Genomic DNA, 26,592 nt, shown 5'->3' on the forward strand with positions numbered 1-26,592 from the left:
ACTCCCGCTTCGCGGTCGTCCGATTTTGTTAATCACTCGTATGATTACAGACCGAATTGGACTCCACTCAGTCCTATTACCATTATTAATCACCCGTCCTGCAGGCAAAGTGCACTAGGACTGTTCTCTCTAGCTCCACCAAAAATGTAGGAAAATTCGGCCTTCAACTGCATTTGAGATAGACAGATTCAACACTTGCTTACAAGGAGAACTTTAAGTAAAGTCCTCTAAAACCAAACATGTGAAAAGATCTTTTGGTCAGAATTGTACTTTTTGTGGTGTAATGGAACAGTTTTAGTTCTAGATCAACCAGTGGATATGTTTGGGAAGGGAACCAGAGTCGAATTTGTAAAAACTATCAAATCCATTTCCACCCTTTCCTTGTGTCAAAGCCCCATTGGGTAAGAGGAACAGGTGGCTCTGGGAACAAGAACAGGCTAAGTCTACTCCCCTGCCCACCCCACTTTGACCTCGTCGCTGAAAGGAATTGCGATAATTTTAATTGCATCGATTTAAATTTTTTTTTTCTTGCACCATGAACGATGAGGTGAGGAGTCACTCCGAAATTCAAAATTTCAAACCCTACTTAAAAAGAGAATTTACTCTACATTTTAATCAAACTTCTTAACAGACTTTTCTGGCTTTTTCTTTCTTCAATGTGTTGAAAATACATACATATAAAATTTTTGTACAGCGTAGATCGCCCGTTTCAATACACTGAAGAGGGGCCAAGCCCGGAAGCATGATTTGACATTTTTAACGTTGTATATCATTTTCGTCACACAAGTGTCACGCATCACGTAAGTTCTCACATTCCGTTCTAGCATAGTTAGAACTTGTTAGTTTGAATGTATGGTTCTAGATAAAGGCCAATTTTCAATACGCCATTCCAGGCGAGAAAAAGAACAAAATTGAAACCTTTTTTAGACAACTAATACTGGCGAAAATTGGATTGGATAGTTTTTGGAAAGTTACCGGAAGTCCCAAAAAAGGTTAAAAGGGGGCGGCCTCTAAAAATCACGTGTCACATCGGCGGGAATATTTTGAATCCCAAATAAGATCATCTGATTGGCTTCTTAGGTGGAGTGTGTGACGTCAACCGCTCGCGGACTGTTCGCTTTGCGAGCGAAAGAAAATCAAGGGAACGTTTACTACCGAGTTTTCTGCATAATCTTAAAAATTATCCACCATCCTTAGGTCAGGAAGGGAAGACACCTTCATCTCGGCTAGGGAGATTACTAAGTGTAAGTTTTACTGTGATATTTCTGTAATTTATTTATTTAGAGCACCACGGCACTGTTGTTTTCGCTGCCGATACTCTGTTATTGCATCTGTGCATGACAGTTCGTGAATGATAAGGGGCCAAAAGCTGATTTTTGTCGTTGCTGTTTTGTGAACAACGTAGCCAGACTTTATGGCGGTAATTTAGGACCTACGACGATAAAATATTGTGTAGGAAAAGAGCATAAACATCAATGTTTACGACTTGAACGTGTGGGAGTGTGCTATATATTTATTACATGGATGGAAAAGAATTTCGATTGCTTTTGCGTCGTATTCAAGCAACAGTAATCAAATTTCCTTTTTTTCTTTCCTGTCAATTTTCAATGAGTTTTGATACTGCGGTTTTATTGTTTTTAAGTCATTCTATAAGGCAAAAACTTGCAAGTGCTTTGATCTTGTTGAAGCTTAAAATTCCATTTCCTGTCTCGGGAACACATAGTGGATTTGTAGTTCGCGCCGACGTAATCAGCATACTACGTTTACAGTTTTCCAATGAGAAGTTTGCTCTGCTAACTCTGACCAGCAAAGATGGTACGACTTTTCGTTTACTGTATTGCTGGTCATCTTTTTGTTCGTCAACCGCGTGCAAATCTCGCATTTTCCAAGTCGGAAGTTGAAATTCTGTGTGGGTGTATAAAGGCGAACAAGTCTTGTCGTGTCAACGTATTTTTCTACTGTCTGATCTTCAGGATAGTAGCTGCTGAAAACCATATCTTATATTGTTCTTCTTTTAAACTGGTTCTATATTTCCTCTATACATTTAAGAAAATGTCATTACTAGGTGCATTTTTGTGAAAATTTTCCTTGTAACACCGTCCAGCCCAATTATGAGTAAGCTTGTTTACACTGTAGATTCTGTGAACTGAATTGCCAAATCTTCAAACCGATCAGGCTTATTCGTTGTGTTTCTCATAGTAAAGACTATAATCTAAAAACAAGGCGACTAGAAAGAACTTTACATGCTTCTGAATTTGAAATACGGAACATTCCGATTTTATACAATGTTGACTCGAAATATCGCCACGTTCTGTCGATTTAGAAAGCTTACACTTCGCCTTCAGCAGTTACAATGTTTGAATCATGTTCTTAACATCGTTGTCAACACTCTTAACCTGATACGTTTGCATTCTGTGAAAAGATCGTTAATCGCACTATTGCAGCAACTCTGGATTTTGTATTGGTGTCTTTAAAACGTTTTCTACTTTATTACATAACGAGATGTAATCAACATTGTTGTAGGTTTCATGAATTGCACAAAAACCTAGGGTATTCCTCAGGTTTACAGTATACCAGATTTATTTTGTCACGGTTCGGTTGTGCTTTAAAGGTGATGTTATTTATAATCCATGGTACAAAATTGAAGTACATGGTTAGGCTTGGAAATCTTTGACTTGCCTCAAAAAGTCTTTGAGGATGTGTGTTTGGCCGAGTTACATGTATATTTTACTTTTCCTTGAGTAGGTGAAAATTACGGTGCATATTATGTCGATATCAAATGTCACGATTCTATGCTCTCAGTTAATAAAGGTCTGAATGAATAGTCACTGGCAAATTTGCTTTATGAGATATTAACATGCACAATTCTGCTGGAATGGTGAATGTTATTTTTTTAAACTTATATACCAAGCATTGCACAGTTAATCTTTTACTCGGGCTGTTTACAGTCCATTTTTGACTAGTACAGTTACTTTAGTTACTTACAGAAACATGCTAACCTGAGAGATACATGTAAAGCCTTACAGACATCTTAAAACTCTGTTTATCTGCCAGGGCTGGTAATTATTTTTCAGATATCTGGGCATGTCACAAATTGAAAATATGGGTTCAAATCATGAGTCACAGATCGAAACTGAATGAATTATATTGAAAGAGGAAGTTATTTTTGATGCTGGATACAAGTTATAGCTTTTTAACCAAGAGAACATGTTAACCCGTCAACATGCCAGGACATTGAGCAAGTTTCTAGCTCAATGGTTATTGTATCTACTTTGGGCTAGGTCAGCCATTCACCTTATTGTAAAGTGCCTAACCCCTTTGCTTTTAATTTCTAAATATAAATGTAGTACTACTTTTGAACACACTTAGGTATCAGGCTTGAGTCAAAACAGACTGCTTGAATGAGGCTGTGGTGCAAGACATGAAGAGGGGCCGTCCTGAAGACCACGACAGTGTATATGGTCAAAACAGGCAGAGTTACCGCCCTCCCCCTGTTCTTGCCCCGGCCCCTGTTGGTATGACGAGCAATTATGAACAGCTCCAGCAGGATGGACTGAGTGGTTTGGCGCAGTTTCCTGCAGCTGCACAAATGGCAGGGGCTCCAGGCTTCCAGTGAGTAGAACAAAAACATATTTTTATTGTAGTCTGGTTAAACAGAAATTCTCCCTTTTGGGGTCCAATTTTTTATCTGCTTGAGAAATACCAAGGATTCATTTGACAATAGTCTAGATTGATGATTAATCAGAACAGAGATTCATTCCATGTCTTGTGTAAGTTATTGCTCACGTTTTGAATTTTTTTGTGCAAGTTACTATCACTCTGAGACACCTCATGTAAACTGTTGTCTGTAGAGATATTTTGTTACATACAGAAGTGCCCATTAGTACCCAAGGCTCCGAAGAGAGACTTGTATTTATATGGAATATTTTATTATGGTAGTTATGTCAACCTACACCGTTTTGGACACTTGATTGGTAGACATATCCTGACATCTCTGCATGAAACCTTTGATGTATAAACAGTAATTGAAGGGGTGAGTGCAAAACCATGCTAAGTGACGATTTGGGTGAAAAAAAAAATTTTCGCGAAAGGGCTTGAATTTTTGCATGTGGTCTTCAATGTAATAGAAAAACGCGGCCCTGTATTTTTGTCGCTGGTTTTTGCTTCGTTTTCGAGTTATAACGTATACAAAAATACTTGGCTTTTCCTAGCCATGTCTTTAGGAGTTTATTTGTTGAACAGCAAACAGGCAGACTGTTTATAGTGTATGAAGTCAAAATCAAATCTCACAGCATATATAGAGCGGAAATCTGGGAACAGATTGTTTACATCGGCTATTGTGACGTGAGCACAACACGTGAATCGATTGAGCGGCAAACGAAATATCATTGAACTAAAAAGAGATGTGCCGCATTAGAGCTCTGTCAACTAATATCTTAAGCATTGTGTTAAAGTACCTTGTGTGCCTGCCTGGTGGTTGAGAGGCATCATAAAGCCTCGATAAACCCGTAAGTCATCAGCACGTTTTAAAGAATCAAAATGTGTTCTGAAACTTCGAAGGTAGCTGATATACCGTAATGGTGTTATCGGCGTTCGAAGTCAGATCGAGCCAGGCAGCAAAGTCCAAGAGCAGTTCTTGCCCAAGAAAAATACCTTCTCGTGAGTTGTGGCCCATTTGCCAAGCGTTGCTAGTGTCAAAGTTTGGAAAGCGAGAACTGGTTTTTGACTTATAAAATTTGTCTTGTATCGACCGCCATGTTTTCCCGCGCACGAGGTGTAAAGACCCTTCCCGGCATGCATTGCGATCACGTTCTGCTCGCGTTTCTCGAACTGGTAACTAGATTGTTTCGGCTTTTTTCATTTAAAGATAATAATGGCCAACAAGTAGCGATCGATTGTAACATAGATCTGTGATCCAGGTTGCTTTGATTTTATTTCATATCGGCATGATTTGTAGTGTTTTGAACTTCTGGGATCAGCGGACATGCAGATGTATGGAGACCCGTACGTTGCGCAGAAGGGTTAATTTGTTAAACTGTTAGGCGGTGCGTGACATAAAGCTATGATCGCGTTGGTCGAAAAATATGTATTTATCTCGTGATTTTTAGCCATTTAAGACGTTGCTGTATTTGGAAAAGTGCTTATTTGATGTTTATTTGTTCAGTGCAGATAGTCATTGTCCCAGATAACCAAAGTAAGTTCCAGATGTTAACACTATTTTCCGGCCGCCATATTTTATCTATTTAAACCTGAAATCAACATTTTTGAGCTTATACGTTGCGTGAAATTAACATTTTGCTGTATTCTAAGTGAAATCAACATCCTTGCCGTCACGCGTTACGTGAAATCAACATTTTTACCTATTTAGACCTGAAATCGACATTTTTGAGCTTATACGCTGCATTAAATCAACATTTTTCTGTTTTCTAAGTGAAATCAACATCCTTGCCGTCAAGCGCTAACGTGAAATCAGCATCTTGACCTATTTAGACCTGAAATCAACATTTTTGAGCTTATACGCTGCGTGAAATTAACATTTTGCTGTTTTCTAAGTGAAATCAACATCCTTGCCGTCACGCGTTAACGTGAAATCAGCATTTTGACCTATTTAGACCTGAAATCAACATTTTTGAGCTTATACGCTGCGTTAAATCAACATTTTGCTGTTTTCTAAGCGAAATCAACATCCTTGCCGTCAAGCACTAACTTGAAATCAGCATTTTGACCTATTTAGACCTGAAATCAACATTTTTGAGCTTATACGCTGCGTGAAATTAACATTTTTCTGTTTTCTAAGTGAAATCAACATCCTTGCCGTCACGCGCTAACGTGAAATCAGCATTTTGACCTATTTAGACCTGAAATCAACATTTTTGAGCTTATACGCTGCGTGAAATTAACATTTTTCTGTTTTCTAAGTGAAATCAACATCCTTGCCGTCACGCGTTAATGTGAAATCAGCATTTTGACCTATTTAGACCTGAAATCAACATTTTTGAGCTTATACGTTGCGTGAAATCAACATTTTGCTGTTTTCTAAGTGAAATGAACAACCTTCCCGTCACGGGTTAACATGAAATCAACATTTAAACCTTTTTTGACCTGAAATCGACATTTCTGAGCTTTTACGTTGCGTGAAATTGACATTTTGCTGCTCTCTAAGAGAAATCAACATCCTTGCCGTCGCGCGTTAACATGAGTCAACGTTTTAACCACTTTTGACCTGAAATCAATAAATTTGAGCTTATATAAGTTGCGTGAAATTGACATTTTGCTGGTTTCTAAGTAAAATCAAAGTCCTTGCGGTCGCGGCAGGCCGATCCTTTGTTATAATAAACCGAGGCGCGACTTCGACTTATAACAAAGGCTTGGCTTGGCTATTATAACAAAGGGTCGGCTCTGTTTATCATAACAAAGGCCCGGCTTCGTTTATTTGAAGACCTCGGCGGGAAAAGGGCGCTAGGTATTTTAATCAAAAGTGAACTTTGTCGAAAACGCTCCAAATTTCCCATACAGTTTTGTTTAGGTATGTTTAACAATGTCCCGTAGTTTTTCCGCTAAGCTTCGCTTCGTTTTCGAGATATTGCGTATGCAGAAAAACCACTCGGTTTTCCTAGCGGCGTCTTTATAAACGAAGCAAAAACCAGCGACAAAAATACAGGACCACGTTTTTCTATTACATTGAAGACCGCATGCAAAAATTCAAGCCCTTTCGCGAAAATTTTTTTTTTCACCCAAATCATCACTTAGCATGGTTTTGCACTCACCCCTTCAATTAATGGCAGTAAAGTCAGCTGTTCTTTTGCGTGCAACTTAACATTGTTGTGACGTAATGTTCTAATGTTATTTCGCACTTTGCTTGAGCAACTTGCAGGTTACAACTTGAACTATTTCAGTTCTGTTTATTGATAGATTGTGAGAAAGTAGTTTGTTTAAATCATCAAACTGGGAATTGGTCTTAAAATCCAAATTTGCTCTGCCAGTTTCAATTTTGAAACTTGGTGGGTTTTTTTTTTTTTGAAAGTTGGTTACCAGTCAGAGTTTGGAAATTTGAACTCAACCTGCCACTAGTTTCACACATTGTTAGTAGTGATGAACATGGATGTCATTGCGGGACAATCAATTATTTTCTCTCACTCTGACAAAAGTGTTTATTGATTCATGTTATATGCAAAAAATGAAATTAACGTAATATAATTGCAAATTTAGCATTATCTTTTGTCTTGTGAATTTCTAATTTTTGAAAGCACTCACTTCCTCTGCCGCGAAATACATTTTTAGAAGAACCCTGACTGAAACTAATTCTTGAGTTTCTTGCATGTATCAAGTGATAATCCTTTTGATGTACCGTTTGCCTGACATCAAGCGCTTCTAGGTTCTTGCAATTTGAATATCTTCCTGAGAAGCTAACACAATGTTTGTGTCATTTGTGTGGCTGTGTATTAACTTGATTGTTTTCATTTTCAGAGTTCAAGCTACAACTCCTCAGTCACATCCTCATGTGCAAAATCCAGCTTCTGCTCATCACCAGGTGAAGGAAATTTTGTAATTGAACAATTTTGTTTACCACTTATTACAGTGTGTATACTCAATTCAAGGTCACTAGCAAATCCTTTGCAAATTGAACAGTATTAACATTAGAATGCTTAATTGATTAAAATGGTCACATATTTATTGCTTCTGTGAGATGGAAATCTACTGTTGCCATTCAAAGTTTTTGTTTGTTAAATCTGCACTGAATTTTGTTGGGTGGCCTTGTTTGAAGTAGTCACACTGTAAGTGGACTTGTCATAAGTTAGTCTAAGCCAAAAAAAGGTTATTGAAAGACATGTTCTGCTGATTTTGCCACTTACATGTAAAGGTTACGATATGTGTTTACAAAAATTGCTTTGGTGGTGTTTCTTTTTTAGGGCCAGGCCCAGGTCCATGCGCAAGCTCAAGGTCAACAACAACAGTTTCAGCGGTTAAAGGTATAGCATGAACATTGAACTCAAATTTTCTCAAGAAATGTACCTTTATTGTTCTTTATACACTTTTATAGGGCAATCTTTGTTTTCTTCATACTGAAATGTAAAATAAAGACCTTAAGCCCAACTGTCAGTCAGAGCCAGTTTTCTAAGACACTGAGGTTGTGTGTCCCAGCCTAGCATGGGTTTCAGTGTAAGTAAGTGGTTGGTTTAATAGGAATTATATTTAACTCGGGAAATGTCAAAGTTACATAAATCGAATGCTAGTCTTCTTAGGGACTGTGTTGGAAGTTTTGGAATCTTTTTTTTTTCAGTATTGAGCTTTTGTTTCATTTGCTTTCTTTAAGGTTGAGGATGCCCTGTCATATTTAGATCAAGTCAAACTTCAGTTTGGAAACCAACCTCAAGTTTACAATGATTTCCTGGACATCATGAAAGAGTTCAAATCTCAAAGGTATGTATTGTACAGCATTTGAACAAGCAGTTCTGGGTTTTCTTGTGGTTGAGCTTAAAAGATCTCTGTCACATGATTTGTGTAACAAAGTTTTCATTTGGTACATTCATAGCAACAAAGAGAAATAACACTTATTAGCAACTAACAGTACTTATTTTTCGTGGCCAACTACACACAGTGATTTGGTGTCTCTGTTGTTGAATCAGTGTCCAGTCAGACACTTAACCAGGAAATTTGAAAAGGTTTTTTTGTGTTGTTAGCAAATTGTTGAATTGCTGTGTGTGCACTTTCCCTCCAGCATTGACACTCCAGGAGTCATCAGTCGAGTGTCATCGCTGTTCAAAGGACACCCTGAGCTAATAGTAGGCTTCAACACATTCCTTCCACCTGGGTACAAGATTGAGGTGCATGCTAGTGATCCTGGGACCGTATCAGTTACAGCCCCAAATGGACAGTCTCAGATTACAACCATCATCCAACCTGCACAACAGCCAGTAAGTGAACATTATGGAGTTCATTATTTTTCACATTCATTGTTTATTTCTATAAAAGGCGTAAAACGTCATTGTTTAATTGGACCCTTACTCTTATATGCAGAAGTCTTTTTATCAGTCTTTGCTTGCCAGGGTTTCCTTTTTATGTCCTCTGAACATAACCCTATCACAGCAGTCATCTGTGTTGGTTATTCATGGTGTACATTCTGTTTGATGATAGCGCTGTAAGAAGTTCAATTAATTGTTTTTACTTTGTGATTTATAGGTTCATCAGTCAGGAGGCCAACAGGCACATCAACCGCAGCAGAAACAACAGCAGCAGCAACAGCAGCAGCCATTACAACAACAGCAACCGCTACAATCACCTACTGCTCAACAAGGACAGGTACATTATTCAAAACATTAATTTTATTGATCCTGTTTTGGCATCCTAATCTAATTGGCTCTACAGATAGATTTGAGCAGTTTTGCTGACCTTTGATTTTACTGGAACTTGAAACAGAAGTTTGTACTTCAAATTGTATTCTTGCTAAGTAAATGTATACGCTCCTCATTTTGGCTGCTTTCCAAAGGTCTCCATTGGTGTTTCAGCCAGAAAATTTTACTTGAGGGCCAAAGTGGCCCCTGAAGATCTTTTTTAGGGGCCAGTTTTTTTAGGAAAGGGGCCAATAAACTGAAAGCTACAGAGGGAAAAAATGCATCAGGGTACCAAGGAAAATAAAACAGTTTATTAGGATCTATGATAAAATTTAATAGTAAGTGCTTTTTGAAGTGTTTCTACTCAGTAACTTTTCTTTTGAATCAGATACTAGTATGAAGAATCTGTACATTACAAGAGAACAATCCTTAGGCATACATGACACAGTCAATGATCAAGGGTTTGCAATGCATTATAGGGCGATTTCAAAGACGGTCAGCCATTTGGAAGTTTTCCGAAGTGAGAAGAATAAATATTGCAAAGCAAAAGGATGGATTGATTTCTTTTCTTATGTTGAATGTTTTAGAAGCAAAGATCTTTCAATATGATTTTCTAGCAGGACATAATGTGTGCCAAAATAACTGTTATTGATCGTCAACACAGAGAAATGTAGTCACCATTATGCCGTATTATGGCGACTAAACCAGAATTTTTGGTTGCCATGGATGAAATGTTAGTTGCATTGGTGACCGCATTGATCACAATTTCGAGTCCTGGATGGCTTTTGAAATATTATGCCTGTGTTAAGCCTGCAGTCTTGTTAAACAAAGGAGCCAAATTGGCCCTTTTTTCGTTTTTCTGGGGGCCATCTCTGATTGTAACGCGGGATTCCCGCAATGGCGCGCTCTGGCGGAAACACTGCTCCATGATTCCTTCTTTTGTAGTAAGCAATCTATACCCAGATGAACACTCTTCATTTGAATATTTCTGGTTTATTTATTTCTTGTATGGTGAGGCAAGAACAGAACTTGTTTGGATGGCTAACAGGCCACCCTTGATTTTTCTGCAGAGGTTAGCAACTGCAGCCAGATAGCAACATCAGTGTTACGCATGTAAAAATACTTTTACAAGCTGTCTTTCAGTGGTTATTTGCCAAACAACGTAAAAATGGCATTGCTCCATCTGTTTTAGGGGAAACTATGAAACTATGCCTTATTTGTTTGACATATTTAAGTGTTTTTTTTCCTTTACACAGGGTCAACAGCCTGTGGAATTTAACCATGCCATAAATTATGTCAATAAAATCAAGGTAAAAAAAACCTGTGCCATGTTGATATTTTGGCAGTCATTCTAGATACATGTAGTTTTAGCCAATCAACAAAAATACATTGTTCCAATTTTGCCATGATTTTAGAACCGATTCCAAGGACAGCCTGACATCTACAAGGCATTTTTGGAAATTCTTCATACATATCAAAAGGAACAGAAAAACATAAAGGAGGTGAGAAATTTTGAGTTGTTTTTGATGTAGTAGGAAGGATAATGTGAGAGGCACGGAGGCCTCATGGTTAGTGCGCTCGTCTGCGGATCATGCGGTCCAGGTTTGAGCCCTGGGTACTGGTGAACTTAATGCTGGGGGTAACCCTGTGATGGACTAGCATCCCATCCAGGGGGAAGTGGAAATTCTCCAAGTTGCTTCATGCTACAGAAACCGGGATAAGCTCTGGCCTGATGGGCCACTTGGCTCATATGCAGACTTTACCAGGAAGAATAACGCAAGTAGTATGCAGTAAAGGCTAGAGACATATTTCTTAATTTCTTAATAAGATGGCAGATAATTTACTGCAGGTAGCAAAAATTGCCATCTGCCACCACATTTTAGTACGGTTCCACATGTGTTCTGTGTTTAAGAGTTTTTTTTTAATTCTGGGGACTGGGTAATTTTACATTAATGATAACCAATGCTTTTCTAGATATTCACATTTTAGCTAAAGTTAAAAAATTGCATTGTGCAATTGAAGTTTCCAGTCTCTGATTTAAAATCAAAACAATATTGGATTAACATGAGCATGGCTCCTATTTCTAAAGGTGGAATGTTGGAGCTGTGTTTGACTGACATTTACATGTACCTCAAGCAATGACCTGCTTACATCCTCAACAATGTTACAAACTAAAATTTAGTTATTGCTCTAAATTCACAGGCTGCAATGCAAGGAACTCCACTCTCTGAACAAGAGGTAAATACACATTATCATTAACATTGCAATATTTGAACTTTTATCTTCCTTCTATGATCTTTATTCTTTTTTTCTTTAGATCTATATGAGGGAAGCAAGACTCGCTAATGAGGTAATAAATTGTATTGAAAAAGTGTGCTCCAAACTTGTTTTATTGTTGACCATCAATTGTTTGTCAAATGATTATTATTGTCAAGGCATAGGTTTCCCTTCAAAAATATGGTGCACGGCTAGGTACAGTTGTATTCGCCTCCTTGTTTTCTGACTTCAAGTTTTATCATTGTAGGTTTATCAACAAGTTGCAAAATTGTTTCAGAATCAAGAAGATTTGCTTAAAGAATTCAGTCAGTTCCTACCTGATGCTAATGGTGCCGCGACAGTGCCCGGGGTTTGTTGTATAGCTTGTTTGTTTGACACTATATAACTCAGTTTGGATTGTTTCTGGTGGAAATTTGCCTGTCATCAATTATTCCATGCAGCTGAAATTAAATTCTCTACCAAGTTTGGTGTTGAGAAATATCTATGTTTTTTCCTGGTCAGCAACTAGTTAATCCTTATTGACCGTATTGTTTCCAGGACAAATTGGCCACAAAATAAATCTGTATCATCTTCATGTGATTTGAAATGGCAGTCCAAATTAACTAACCCAGTATTTTCCTCATCATCTGAGGTAAAAATTAGTGTGATCTTGTGGCTGAGCTCCGAGGCTTATATGGTTGAGAGCTGTCTAACCTGCTTTTGACAGTAGTGTATCAGTGTGGCTAGTAGATTCACGGAAAAACAAGTTTGGTATTGTTGCAGTTGCGGAACCATTGGTTGTTATGACAATAGTGCAAAGTAGCCCATTGATTTTTTATCCTTTGGTTTATTTGTAGGGTTTATTATCATCAAGCAGACTACAGTCACACTTGTCATCAGCAAGGAATGAGTATGCTCCTCCCGCAAAAAAGGCTGCTGGTAACCTACCAATAGAGATTTTGACATGTTTCTTTGATGAATTAAATCAGGATTTCTAATTTGATGTTCAATCTTATTTGCAGTGGGTCTAAATTCAACCAAACGTATGACACACCAGATAAGACGAAATTCCAACAGTGTCTCCTCCTCTCCCACCCATCCTCAGGCCAAGGTAGATCTATACATTGCTCTTCATCAGACGTTTCACTGTAGTTGAACCTAACCCTTCACACAACAGCCACTTAAGGGCAGGCGGTACTGGTCATTGTAAAGAGTTGGCCCTCAAAGAGAGGCTTCCGTAAGATTAAAGGTTAAGGGTCAGTGCATGACTGGGAGAAAACAGACTATGTTAGCCATTTTAGAGATGCAGCTGTTTCAGAGAGGTGGCTGTTAGAGGAGATTTGACTGTAGTTAAAAGTGGCTTCTGAAATGTGTCTTATAGGTGATGTTTTGAGTATGAGACTTGTAATAATTAGTATTACAGAAAGAGACATTCTTATTTTCATTGTAAGCTATAGAAGCACAGTATTTAAAGCAAGTAGAGTTTATTTATCTTGTGCAAAATATTGATTTTCTTATGTTGGACTTGTTTTTTCCTTACAATAGAAAAAGTCAAGAAGTGCAATCAAAGATGTGTCTCTGGCAGAGGCACAAAAAATTGGGACTTTCTCAGAATTTTCATTCTTTGAAAAGGTATGGAAAGAGGGCAAACCAACCTGGAACAATTATCTAGTGTTTTGTTGGTTAGAAGTTAGATTAACATTGCCATTTGTAGCTGAGCTTGATTTAATGTTCATTTCATTGCATTTGTGTAGGTTAGAAAAGCTCTCAAAAATCCTGAACTTTACGATAATTTTCTGCGCTGTCTTGTGCTCTTCAACCAAGAAGTCATATCCAGGGCAGAACTTGTTCAGCTGGCAGCTAACTTCTTAGGGTAAGCCTTTGTAACAGAAGCATTACTCTTAAGCTCTGGCCAAATGGACTCGCAGGTAGACGCAAGTTGAAAACTTGGGTATACTTGCGACTCTGTTTGTCCAGGCCTTGTGTGCACTTGCGTTGACTTGCGATGACTTGCGCTCACTTTGGTCAAGGTCAAATTTGCATGCAAGTTGATGCAAGTTTTTAGCCATTTGGCCACTCAACACAAGTCGCCGCAAGTTGAGTGACATCCATTTGTTGTTATAGCAACCTATTAGTCAATGAAATACACGATATATAGCCTTGAAATGGTTTTTTTGCAACTTGCGTGTACTTGCGAGGAAACTTGCAGGTCTGTTTGGCTGCCCAATGCAAGTCTCCATGCATGTTCAACTTGCAGCTACTTGCGACTAGTGACTAATTGCGAGTCTGTTTGGCCAAAGCTTTATGGTAGACAACATGTCACCACAAACCCAAGGATTTCATGTAGCAATCATTTCTGCTACTATGTCATTACTGTACCAAAAAAGTTACGGTCTATGAAATCAGCATATCGCTGCATATTTTTGCTTGCTATATTTTGCTTTCAGGAAAAGTCAAGATACAATGCCAAGTAAATTTCTAGCTTAAAGATATTTCAAATGAATGTTTTTCTTCCATGACCACATTTTGCTTTGCATGCAGCCAGGGGGACTAAGAGGACCTCATCTAATGTGTTGAACTAATCATTCTTTGCAGTAAATATGCCGAGTTGTTCCAGTGGTTTAAGGAATTTCTTGGCTACAAGGACTCCTCTCCCATGGAGAGTGTGGCTAGTTTCAAAGAAAGAACATCTGGTGAATTACATCACCTTGAAATAGACTACTCTTCATGCAAGAGATATGGTACAAGCTATAGGGCTCTTCCCAAGAGCTATACACAACCCAAATGTAGTGGACGCACAGCTCTGTGTAGAGAAGTTCTCAATGACACCTGGGTGTCCTTTCCATCATGGTCAGAAGATACGCCTTTCCCAGGAACCAGAAAAACTCAATATGAAGAGTACATTTTTAGGTAATACAAAGTGTTCTGTGCTGACAGTAATTTTAAAAACCCACTGACTCTATGATGAAGACTTCAGAAGTTGGTCGATATATATAATACCTATAATTTTGCATGTTTTGTCCCTCAGCTGTAATTGCCTCTTCTAAGTATTGTTTCTATTGTGTTTGTTGTTTTCTTCTTGAATACAGCTGTTTTGAGGAAAGTTTGTTCTACAGAAGTGTAAAAGCATATTGAACAATGCCTGAAGGTTGCTATGAGTAGTGGTAGTTCACCACTGCTTGATCGAAGTTCACAGTGTTTTGTAGCGATGGTGGGAGAAACCACAAATGCACATATTGATGGCTTTTCCTTCTGTCTTACTGAAACACTGAACCTCAATCACACAGTGGTAAACTAACACCACCCATAATACCTTTCAGCACTGTCACCTACACTGTTGTGCTTTTGTGTGACAACCTTACTTGAAACATCTCTACTCGTCAGTTTATGAAATTTTTGTTAATGCTTTTTTCTTCTTTATTTTCAGGTGCGAGGATGAACGATTTGAGGTTTGTTTTGTGTTTACTTACCAAATATTCTTTTACAAACGTTCCCATGGTTGGCCTTGATAGAATTTGAGTATCAAGTTGCATTAGTGGAACTCCTTGTGAGCAGAGCCCTATGACTTAGAAAATATGGTAACCCATGAAGCTAAAAAATTTTGGTTGTCATGTGATTGTCTAAACGTCTATTTGCCCCCATCGTGTAAATCAATGTGAAATGTCACTCTGCTACAACCTAGTTCCCAATGCTTTTCCCTTAGAGACCATTGGGGGCAGGTTTACAGCGTACATCTTTGCAAGCCTGCAAATAATTTTTGTCTATAGGCAGGTCATTTGTCAGGACAAAGACCAGTTTTGACCTGACAAAAAGCCAGTCTGGTTGGACAAAAAAAATTGTTTGTCGTTAGAAATTAAAAAGAGACATTTGAGACATTTTGGTATTTTAGTGTAGACACTTCGCCAAAATATTGGTTGTAAATTCGAAAAAGCTTATAAGTCAACTGAGTGTAAAATCGCTACTAGCACCAACAGGGGGACCTTTACATTACTTCTGGTATTATTTTACCTGTTGAAAATTGACAAATTTACAAACGTTTATACCCCTAGTCACACAAGCGTTTCCAATGTAACAAGTTTCCCAAGATGTCTAAGGAAAACAGGAAAAGCGATGAAACAATCTCCCGCATGGACATTCAGAGACTTGAAAATTGGCTGAAATGAATTCTTCGACTTTTTCTGAAAGCAAGTTTCCTCTGGATGTTTTTGGGGTCAATTGAATAAAAAATTTGCATAATTATTTAAAATGTGGAATTGGAGATGGTTGTGACTATAAAGTGTGACTGTAAAGTGTGACTAATTTGTACATTCATGCTTTTCACAAAAACATTTCTGTGGTACGGAAACTATATTTCAACCACACTGACAGACATAAAAAAAACTATAAGAGTTAAAAATTAAACTGATTTTTGATCATACGGACTAGGAAGACATTTGGTTACGTTTGAGGTTTTAAAGTTTTTGAAAGCGATTGCACTTAGATAAACGAAACATGAGTATTTGGGCTGTGTATTCAATTTCCATACTATTATAATCGGGTCAATGTATTACGACTGAAAATTAATTCCACAACACTTGGTAGCAACAAACAACGAGTAATTGGCAGCATAAGACCTCAGTTTTTAGTAGTTTTTCAGATGAACATAATTCAGACTAAATGGGGCTTCACCATCTTTCACAATGCCACCGCAAAATGCATAAATTAACATGTAGGTATAGTGGTGCTGATGTGATGTGTTTACAATTCGACATATTTATAACATTTTGAGACGATGCACTGCACGTGATAAAATTCTTAGAATTGGAATAAAAACAAAACCGATAACAAAGCTTTATTGCGTAGTATTGTGTGGCAGTATAACAAAATAACTTGTCCCATATTCGGCCGCAAATTTCCAGTTAAAATATTTTTCATTTTAGCAGAAATGCCCAGTCAGAGTATCCGACCAGGCTAAGCTTTTACCTGTCAAAACCTCAAATTTACCGGACAATTGTCCGATGAGCGACTGTTATTTGCAGGCTTGTCTTTGATATTGGGCACCAATGTTATGTTCAATTGACACCTGTCAAAACAAGGTATCTGCTGACGAGCATCATGCGACCATATCATGGGCTCATGTTTAGAGCTCATCAAGGTCACTTGTGTTATGAAGTTGACTGCTGCCCAGGTACAGGTTTTCGATTGGATTGCAGGCTCAAGCCAGGTTAACTTATTGTAATCAGGAGCTTTGCTTTTAGGCTTGGCTACCATATGAAGGCCACTATATTTGCATACATTATTTCTTGAAAACGAAGCCCAAATCAACAAAAACAATTATGCAACGATGCTTTTCATATCAAAACAAGTCAGTCTGCCAAAAATTAGCTCAATCCTGCAAAAAATAAAAATCGGCCCAAAATGCTATATACACCCTTTTTGCACGAAAACCTTCATATATCAATCTAATTCAATTTTTACTATTGCTTTACAGCTGGATGTTGTGTTAGAATCCAATCTTTCTACTATTCGTGTTTTAGAAGCTATACAGAAGAAGCTTCAAAGGTAAGTAGTGACATCTTGTCCAATGATTAGTGCACTGGATGTAATATCTAGATGTTAGGAGTTCAAACCTTTAAGCCACTTAGAAAATGACACTGGAAAATTTAACTCCATCTTCATTTTCAAATTTGTGATGTTTCTTTGATAATTCACTTATGTGCAGGTGCTGTGGTCTGCACAGTCTTAGGAGATAGAAAAACCCACTTTGTCCTTGATTGTATTCTTGGGTGCTTCTTTCTACCCAGGGATTGAATTGGAAAATTGATAACCCAGCTAAAAACTCCTCTTACATGTACTTTTTATACGTGTTACTTTTTTCTGCACAAAATGGTCTAAACCATTACTGAGCCCTAAGGCTGAAAAGGAGGCTTGGCATTTACGTAAATTGTCACATGTATGTAGATAAACTTAATGCATGTGGATCGGTGACCATAAAATAAATGTGGGTGGCATGTGAGATACATAACTTTGTGATGTTTCATTTTGCAGAATGCCGTCTGAGGAGCAAGCAAAATTCAGACTTGATAGCTGTATAGGAGGAACATCAGAGTTCATCCACAGAAAAGCTATCCAGAGGTACATTTTCGTGTGTAAGAATATGATGTTGTGTGTTCCTACCTTGAGCTTAGATCATGATTGTTTAACAGTAATAACCCTGTCTCTAAAGCAAACAATCTGGAAGAAACATATATGATGAAGACCTGTTCACATTTCTGGCAAGCACTGAAGGTATTGTCATCTTTTTAAAGCCAGATGCGAATATTCTTTAACTCAGTTTTACACGAATAAAAATTATTATATTATCTCTTAGGATATATGGTGACAAAGCCCCTGATATTGTTGATGGTTTAAAGAAAACACCAGCGGTTGCTGTGCCACTAGTGCTTAAAAGGTGAGGACATTTTTGGTTTTAAGAACAAAGGGCTCATAAACTCTAGGCCATCTAATAGTCATGACAAATTAAGATGGTTCGTATAGATGAAAAATTGCTTCCAAGAAATTGTCTTGAATTGTCTGAAGTGGAGGAGGGAAAGCTTGTTTGTAGTAGCTCAAAACACTTCATTTGTTGAGTGGGTGTGGCTGCCATATTTGGAGGAATTTCCCTAACATTTTTACTGCTCTTTCTGCTACTGTTGTTCGCCATTCATGCTCACAGATCGTCCTAAAGGTTGAGGCGTTTTAAATTTTTTGTTTTTACTCAGATTGAAGACGAAAGAAGAGGAATGGAGAGAATCTCAAAGACAGTTCAATAAAATTTGGAGAGACCAGAATGAAAAATATTATCTTAAGGTAAATTTATAGTAGTGTCACTCCTGATAAACTTTGAAAGAAGAAAGAAGGTGTTATTTTTGTTGTGATATTCATTAACCCTTTCTTTTTAAGAGTACTCTTGTTGGAATTTGTTTTATTTTTCCCAAAAAAATATTCCAGCATTACAGGAAAAGACATCTAAACAGGTGTCTTCTTTGAGAATGGGTGGTTACACATTGCACTTTCCTTACACCCTGAGTACATTAAACTGTATAATATTTAATTAAAAGTACACCTACTACTCAATGTTTTAGAATAATCTAAGAAGTTAAGTTGGAAGAGGCCAGAGCTGAGTTGTCTAATTGTTTTTTGCTTTCGCAGTCCTTGGACCATCAAGGGATAACTTTTAAACAAAACGACTTGAAGGCGATGCGATCGAAAAGTTTGATTAATGAGATTGAAAGTATTTATGATGAGGTACGTTACAAATCTATGCTACTGCTTACATACCGGTAATGTCCTGGTATTATATTGTACAGACCATCAATATTCACCTAGGAAACTGCTCCATTTATGATAAGTGTGTTTTGGCATTTCAGAGACAAGAGCAGGCTTCTGAAGGCAATGGAGATGCTACAGGCCCTCACCTGACCTTCACTTACCAGGACAAGTCTATTCTGGATGATGCAGCTGGTCTGATTGTTCATCACATGAAGAGGCAGACCAGTATTCACAAGGAGGACAAAGCCAGGATTAAAGTTCTGTTGCACTGCTTCTTGCCGGACTTGTTCTTTGCTCCAAGGTGAGAAATCAATGTCCTTGATCGTCGTAACTGCAAAAGATATAAGTACGTTACACAATTATACTGCTAGGGTGGGAGAGAAAATGTTGTCTACTGTTGTGGCAATCACGCCCAGAAAATTTTCTTTACATGTATATGAAATATTAGGACATACAGTATATGATCCGAATTGAAGGTTCAGCTTCACATGACATGAATAATTTATGGTCATAAGGTAAGAGGACTGACCGGAAAAGGCTGGTCTACACTAGTGACGAAGTTGGTGTAGCAGTCGTGAGAGCGCTTACGGCCCAGTGAAAACTGAAAGCAGAGTCATAAGCTCTACAGAATTGCAGTCAGAAGAATCAGATCGTTTCCCTTTTCTCCCGATTCCTGCTCACTACTCCGTCTTTTCTCAGTGGACTTATGATCTTACGTCAGAGTCAAAAACAGATGCAGAAGAATCAACCAATCACAATCTAGTTTGTACTACATCATAAGCGTAGTCAGAATTCGGCTTCCAACTCTGTCGATTTGATTTTAACTACATCGTATTGCTCAGTGTTTCTGATTACAATTCCGACTCTGATTTCGACTCCATTGCTAGTGAAAACCAACCCTGAGGGGAATTTAAATACCAGCTCTCATAACTTATAGAGTTGTAGTTTAAGAAATTTATTGACATCTGTAAAGAGAATTTGCAATCTAAGAACTGTTTTGTTTCAGGGGTGAGCTGAGTGATGATGAAGATTCGGTAAAGGAGTTAAATGGCCTTGGTGAGTATTAGTTGGGTTGATTTTGAAGAAGCGAAGTGCTGTATGTATAGAATTTTTTATTGACTTTGAAATTAACATATTACTTTGTGACACAGGAAAACCTGAACTTACTAATGGATTACCTGAGGCTGAAGCGGTAAGTGAACTTGCTGCAGGGTTGAACTGATTTCTGTCGTGTATTCACCAACTCTTTATCTGAAACTGCTGTAAAAACTGTGGTGTCCAGGTCATACCCAACAGATTATTATTGTTCAAAATATCAAGCATATAACTCGCGCTGTGAACGTAGCCTGATACACTTGTAGACCCTCAGATTCCTTTTCTTTGTACTTTGTGAAAATGTGCGAGTTAGTCTTCAAACTTTTGACAGTTTTCTCAACTTGTTTTACAGGACGATGCTTACAATTTAATATATGTAAATAACAACTGGTATTTACTCTTCAGACTTCATCAGGTAAATACACATTAAGGGCCTTGACTGGTGACTGATCATATTAAACTGTTTTGTGGCTTCCAATCTCGTCATGTATTCCTCCTTCATTGAGGACGATTGCTTGACGAGCCGCAAGAATGTCTGCATTGGATGCTTCGTAGACATTTGCAGAACGAACGACTGCATGCGCATACATGTATAAAACTCGCGTGGCTTCACCCGTTTTGTTGCATACCAAAATAGCGAGTGAAGAACTGGTTGTTATTGATTTAATAATTTATTCAGTATGTGGGGTTTCATGAATCTCGCCACGATACGTTTGAAAACAGACAAATGTTATACGGTAGTATTGTTGTGTAACGGAGAAACTGTCTCTTTTTCAGATGCTCTGTGAGCGGCTGCTGAAGATGTATCAACAGTCGGTAATGATAGCTGAAGGTGAAGCCTGTGACAAGCAACAGAGAAAGCAGGCCACGGCTATTGCGCTGAGACTCAAAGCGCCCAGCGAGATAGACCTTGAGGAATACTACCCGGCGTTTTTAGACATGATAAGAAACTTGCTGGACGGTAAGGAGGAGTAACCACGTCGTTGGTTTGTTATGTTGCCTTTCTTTCCTCTCAGGGTTTCTTCACAGTTCACGAGTTCAGGATTCACGATTAGCCGAGTCGCGTCGTTTTGGGAGAGAAACAGCACACAGACAGGGTGTTTTTAAACTAGTCTCGAAGAGAATAAAAACTACTTGAAGTTAGAAGAGGATACGGAGAAATATAGTTTCAAGTCTGATAACAATGTGGCCCCAGTCTTAGATCGATTTTTGTTTCTCGTTCATTGTAGGTAATATGGATTCTACAAACTTTGAGGATACATGTCGCGAGATGTTTGGCGTGCATGCCTACATCGCATTCACTATGGACAAATTAGTTCAAAATATAGTTAGGCAGGTACGTAATAGACCGTTTTCAAATTTTAATCGAGATGCCGGTTTTATTTGAGACGGGTTTTCACGACTTTATGACTTACAACACGGATATTAAACCCAGAAGCGTTCTCCGGGATCCGGAGCCAATTTAAGCGATCCCACCCTGCTAGAACCAGCTTGTTTTCTGCCAGTGGTCACTGAATACGTGACACCTTGGACGAAATCAATGCCAGAACCAAAAAATTCTGAATTCTGATTCCGGTCAAGTTCAATGACGGTCTCTGAACATGCGTTTAGAGGGTAACCTTTGTGACTAAGAATGGCTCACCTTCCGGTTTCTAACCAAAAGTATCGCTACCTCTGGGAATGAGATTGAATTTTAAGCTAAGTAACGCTGGCCATTTTTGTTGCCGTGTTGGATAAGATAACAAAACTTCCCGCGATTGTAATGGGAAAGTTTATTTTCACTTATTGAGGGCGGCTGAAGCACAGGCTTACGAGATTTCGGCCTCTTTAATTTTCATTTTTGTGCTGCTTGTGTTATGTTGATCTACCGTCAGTCACCTCCGGGTCACCTCCCAAGTGTGTCTTTTATTAAAATTTATTGTTTTAAATATTTCATATTTATCGTTCTTTTGTTTTCCGTTCGAGCAATTTGTGTTCATCAAAACTACCTAAACTGACCCATAGACTGCCAAAAATCAAAAGTTTTAAGAACGCCCTTCCTCTCTCATGACCATGTCACTGTTGACGTGATTTGTTGTTCTTCCCTTAGCTTCAAACCATTGTAACCGACGAGTCGTGTGGCCAGGTCACTGAACTTTACCAACAGGAGCAAGGCAACCTGGCCACTGGTGGAAGCTCGGCTACTCAGCACACCCGCGCGGTGTCAGAAGCGGCTTATCAGAAGAGATACGAGTCGCTGTTGTCGGACGAGAATTGCTACAAAGTAGTCATTGTAAGTCCATCAGTATTTTCATGTCTTTTTTACTCGTGATTGCGATGGCAAGTTAGGAATTGTGGTGGGTGATCAGATAATGCAAATGATATGTAAATGAGGGGTCGGTCACTCATTTGTTAACTTCTACTGTCGATTTTTTTCCTGGATATCGTGTGACTAACTGTTTCCCCTTTCCCATTGAACAGCACAAGGACAAGAACATCTGTCGGCTGAGTATAGAGTTACTTGATACTGAGGACACTCATTCAGAGGATCCAGTGGAAGTTGAGGTACGCCGGACCAGTTACAAGGCTATCGATACATTCTCAAACAAAGAAATGTTGTTTGACACCAAATTTGAGGACTCATTTCAAAATGAGTTCTCATGCAAAACAGTTCATATGAAAATGAATTTGATTTGAATGAATGAGACGCATTTTCGTATTACTTATGTGTTGTATACCCTTGTTGACCTAGAGGTAAAAGGCAACTCCGATGTGGCCTATTCTTTTTCACTTGTTTCCACATTGCGTGTGTTGTTAATATAAACTTAATTTACGACGGCGACAACAGTAGCCACTTGTAATCTAAATCTAATGCGCCTAAATGCAGTTGTCCCTTTTCATTTCAGAAATGGAATGAATACGTTGAAAAATTTGTCGGCAGTGAAGAGGTGTCCACGGAAGTTAAGGATCATTTGCAAAACAAACCAATATTTTTACCAAGGTAAGAAGAACTTTTATTCAAATCATAACTCTTTGTTGACAGCTGCCAGGTATTTTACAGTTGGTAGAAATTGTTGCATCGACGTTCTTGTTTATGACGCGTTTGCTTTGATTTAACGCGTTGATCTCGGAACCAACATTGAAAGGAATATTGTAATACTTATTAAAGAGGGTTCTTTTTAAATCTTGTTGCTTGTTTTTCGTTCACAGGACGGTGCGTTCCAACGCACGGATGAAATCCTCGATCACTCCAAGCACTGAGAAGGAGTCGACGACGAACGACAATGGTTCTTCCACTGACGAAGCTGAAAGCGAAGGAAATAACAGGTTAGCAAAGGCATGGGCGAAAATGTTTGCAATATTTTAAGCAAAGAGAGAAGTGAGCCTACAGTAAAATTGGTTCACAGAAATGCCTGTAGGATGGCAGTGTGTTGGCACGAACGAAAAAAGTAACTGATTTGGAAAAGCAGGGCCACCGCCTTCTCTCTGCTAAGAGAACTTGCTCCCAAGCTAAAAACGCGCGAGCAAGTTTCATCTCGTCCTAGCAAGGTTCGCTTTGTTTTATAGTGAGGTCGAGTGTTCAGTAACTGCACCTAACCGACTTATTGACTTGAGTTCTTAACGAATCATGATGTTTGCAAAACTTCAGGCGAGCTCAGTGATAAACTTCCTCCAATATGAACTGTTTTACTGTTTTAGCGTTTCAAAGAAAAGCTACTTTTCCTTTCACTGCATGTGTCTGACAAATCCCCGTCGCTATGTTCGTCACATTAACTGGAAAGCCGCCATCTTTTTTTTTTCAGCGAGAAAGAGGAGGAAAATGATGAGGTGGAGGATATGGAAGTTGAGAACTCGATGGAATGCAAGCTGAGCTTAAACTCTTACAAGATAAGATTTGTCAAAGGCAGCGAAGATTACTTGTACAGACGCCAAGCTTTGAAAAGAGCAAAAGAGGTCAGTACATGTAGTGACTTTACAGGGAGTTCAAGCACAAGCGTTTTGGAGAGACGGACGTGAACTAGGAGTCGAATTTTCTCTTGTTTTCGTTAAAAACGTCAAGTTGCAAGTACCAAAATGTGAGCTTTCTAACTTGGTGCGCGGTGAAAATGCACCAAAAGCAAGAACATAAACTTTCGGTTGACTTCCGTGGCTAAAAAACGTCTGTGTAACTAAACTATTGAAGAAAACTTGGACTCTAGCTCGTCTGCAGGATAGAATTTCAGGTTCTCCTGGGAAGCAAATATAAATAGGTGCGGAAATTTTCTCGCAGAAATGTTCCTTGTTCTCACTTTGATCGTCGCTGTCTGTAGCAATTAATTCTCGGAACAAGAATTGAACGAAATGTGCAGCGATCAGTAAGGAGAATCAATATTTTGACCTGGTGACAGGGAGAGATCGAGGTTGAGGATGAGTTTAAGTGTTTTTGTTGTTTGTTTACCAGTGCCATCCTGTTGTGGCGAACCGTCTTCACTCCAGATTCCAGGGGTGGTTAAGTGGCTGGGTGAAAAGTAACGTGACTAATGACCAGGAGAGTGGCTGCCGTGACTGGCTTCTGGGACGGGTGGATGGACTTCACCCCTGTACAACGACCTGCGAGTCAGTCACTGACACTGCCATCAAGCACAACAAATACTCCGTCAAATGGGACAAGGAGAAGAACGTGCAAGAGCAAAAAATCGACGTCAAGAGCAGAGAGGACGAGCAGAATATCGCCTCATAAAACTAACTTTGTACAGATCATATCACGTGTATTTCTTAGGTAAACTTTAGTGTTGAAACGGTCAAGGGATGGCGTGACAACTGTTTGACTTGACAATAAGGTAGCGTGACATCTACGACGTGAAGGCTAAGCACTTCTATTTTAAATCGGCAAATCTGTTTTGCCTCTCATTCAGTTGAACAGCATACAAGTTTAGTGTTAAATGGGGTGGAGCCAGAACCTTGAATGCGTTTTGGTTTGCCGTTTGGATGCTATAAATAAGCGTTAAGTCTATTGTCTTACCATCCTTTTGACTGTTATTTTGTAAATACGACATTCACTTAGATTAATCGTTTGTAATAACGCGACAACCACTTGACATCACAATGATAAATTTGCTCTGGCTCTGCTGAAGATTGCGAGTTTCCCTTTTCTTATTCCATATCTAACAGCTTCCATCAACAAAAGGCAGTAAGTTGTTTCAATTTATATTAAGCCTCTCGAACTGGGGTCCACAAAAGAGGCATTCAGCTTTTAACTTGATTCGTGTGACTCTCTGGCCGTCACTTGCTAATCTGTAATGAGGTTGGTCTCGGCGATCCTCGCTTATGCTACTCCTGGGTTCCTTCCCAAACGTTACTGGGGTAGTTGAAGGAACTCTTTATACCCCAGTACTCGATGTACTTACGTATTTTTGTTTTCAAAAGAAAACGAATAACTGTGATGGATTTTAGTTTTTTCTGGCTGCTGTGATAGCTTTTGATCCTTGAAATCCATCAGGTAGACAGTGCCCGGCCCTCCTTCAATTCCAAGTTCTTGTGGATTTTACTCTTGACAAAAGTTTACTGTATCTAAACAAGACATGCCACAGTGTTTGTATCCATCTGACAGTTAAAAAAAGCACGCAACGGACTTTTTTAATCTTTTTGTTTCTTGTAAAGGAGTTTCTTGGAGCTTCTATATCTCCGTCAGTTGTAGCAGCAGCCCTCGTGAGCACAAAGTAGTGGTAGATATCGGTGCTTAGATGTGATTCAAATCTGCAAAATGACTTACGCCAGTTAGATTCCTCCAGGCAGACGCAGAAGTGACACATGATGAGATAAAAAAGGATGCTCAACAGTCACACAGCACCTTTATGCTTTCTATTGCACATAACAGTGGAATGATTAAGCAAGCTTTCAGAACTGTGTTGTGCTTTTCAGAGCTCAGGCTGTCACTAGTAGGATTGTCCGCCATGTTTTATAATGTGCTCATTTTGTATTCCTACTATTCTCTTTGACACTTACATTGATGAAAGTTCGATATCAACGAACAGTTCCGGGTGTGTTGAATGAGCTCTCTTACGCACTTCAATTAGGTTATGTAGTAAAATAGTGTACAGGCAACTATGGAGTTGTAGCTTATGCATAAAGCAGAGTAATTATGTTTGATTTTGTTGGCACGCTCCAACTTGTAGTCGGGTATGACTGTAGAATTATGTGCACGATGAACTGTAACAGTCTGTAGTAGTTCTCTGCTGTTGTTAAACTTGTATGTGAAGTGAATCCTAGTGTTGCGGTCAGTAATTTATTCTTTGATCCTGGCCCACTTTTACAGATATTTATCATATCAAATAAAAACAATGTCATGGATGATTTATCTGTTTTAGTCTGGATCACTCGCTTACCATGTTGACATCTCTAGAAAACGTTCAGCTTTGAGCGGATGTTACACGCTCAATCTGTTTCAACCCTCTTGTACTGGAAAGATCCCGGCACGAAAATTTGAACATGATTTTAAAATAATTGCGTTTCGTAGTGTGGTAAAATATCAACACAAAGGAGACAAGTGATGACAGTAAACAACCTCATAAGCTAATGGACTGTTACCGTAAATCCTCGAGTTAGCGCCCCCCGCTCGAATACGCGCCCCCTTCGAATAAGCGCCCCTCCTATCGGCCAA

The 26,592-nt window shown here is 38.7% G+C and overlaps 1 protein-coding gene across 1 annotated transcript; it reads left to right on the forward strand.

Moving 5' to 3' along the window:
- Nucleotides 1–1,086: 1,086 nt before the first annotated feature.
- Nucleotides 1,087–26,285, forward strand: LOC110047161 (paired amphipathic helix protein Sin3a-like). The gene is made up of 35 exons (XM_020752907.2): nt 1,087–1,244; nt 3,370–3,612; nt 7,468–7,531; nt 7,911–7,970; nt 8,315–8,421; nt 8,720–8,915; nt 9,181–9,300; nt 10,589–10,642; nt 10,748–10,834; nt 11,535–11,570; nt 11,650–11,682; nt 11,857–11,958; nt 12,446–12,527; nt 12,611–12,699; nt 13,134–13,220; nt 13,343–13,461; nt 14,184–14,498; nt 15,016–15,037; nt 17,059–17,129; nt 17,616–17,702; nt 17,938–18,018; nt 18,329–18,416; nt 18,759–18,854; nt 18,977–19,179; nt 19,885–19,934; nt 20,030–20,070; nt 20,326–20,388; nt 20,751–20,934; nt 21,203–21,309; nt 22,063–22,245; nt 22,434–22,517; nt 22,859–22,953; nt 23,163–23,279; nt 23,756–23,906; nt 24,394–26,285. The coding sequence occupies exons 2-35, from the start codon at nt 3,422–3,424 to the stop codon at nt 24,670–24,672; spliced, it is 3,744 nt and encodes a 1,247-aa protein (XP_020608566.1). The 5' UTR covers nt 1,087–1,244; nt 3,370–3,421; the 3' UTR covers nt 24,673–26,285.
- The last annotated feature ends 307 nt before the right edge of the window (nt 26,286–26,592 follow it).

This window comes from Orbicella faveolata, unplaced genomic scaffold (assembly GCF_042242905.1).
Source record: "Orbicella faveolata isolate gen_17 unplaced genomic scaffold, um_ofav_v1 contig_1, whole genome shotgun sequence".
NCBI lineage: Eukaryota > Metazoa > Cnidaria > Anthozoa > Scleractinia > Merulinidae > Orbicella > Orbicella faveolata.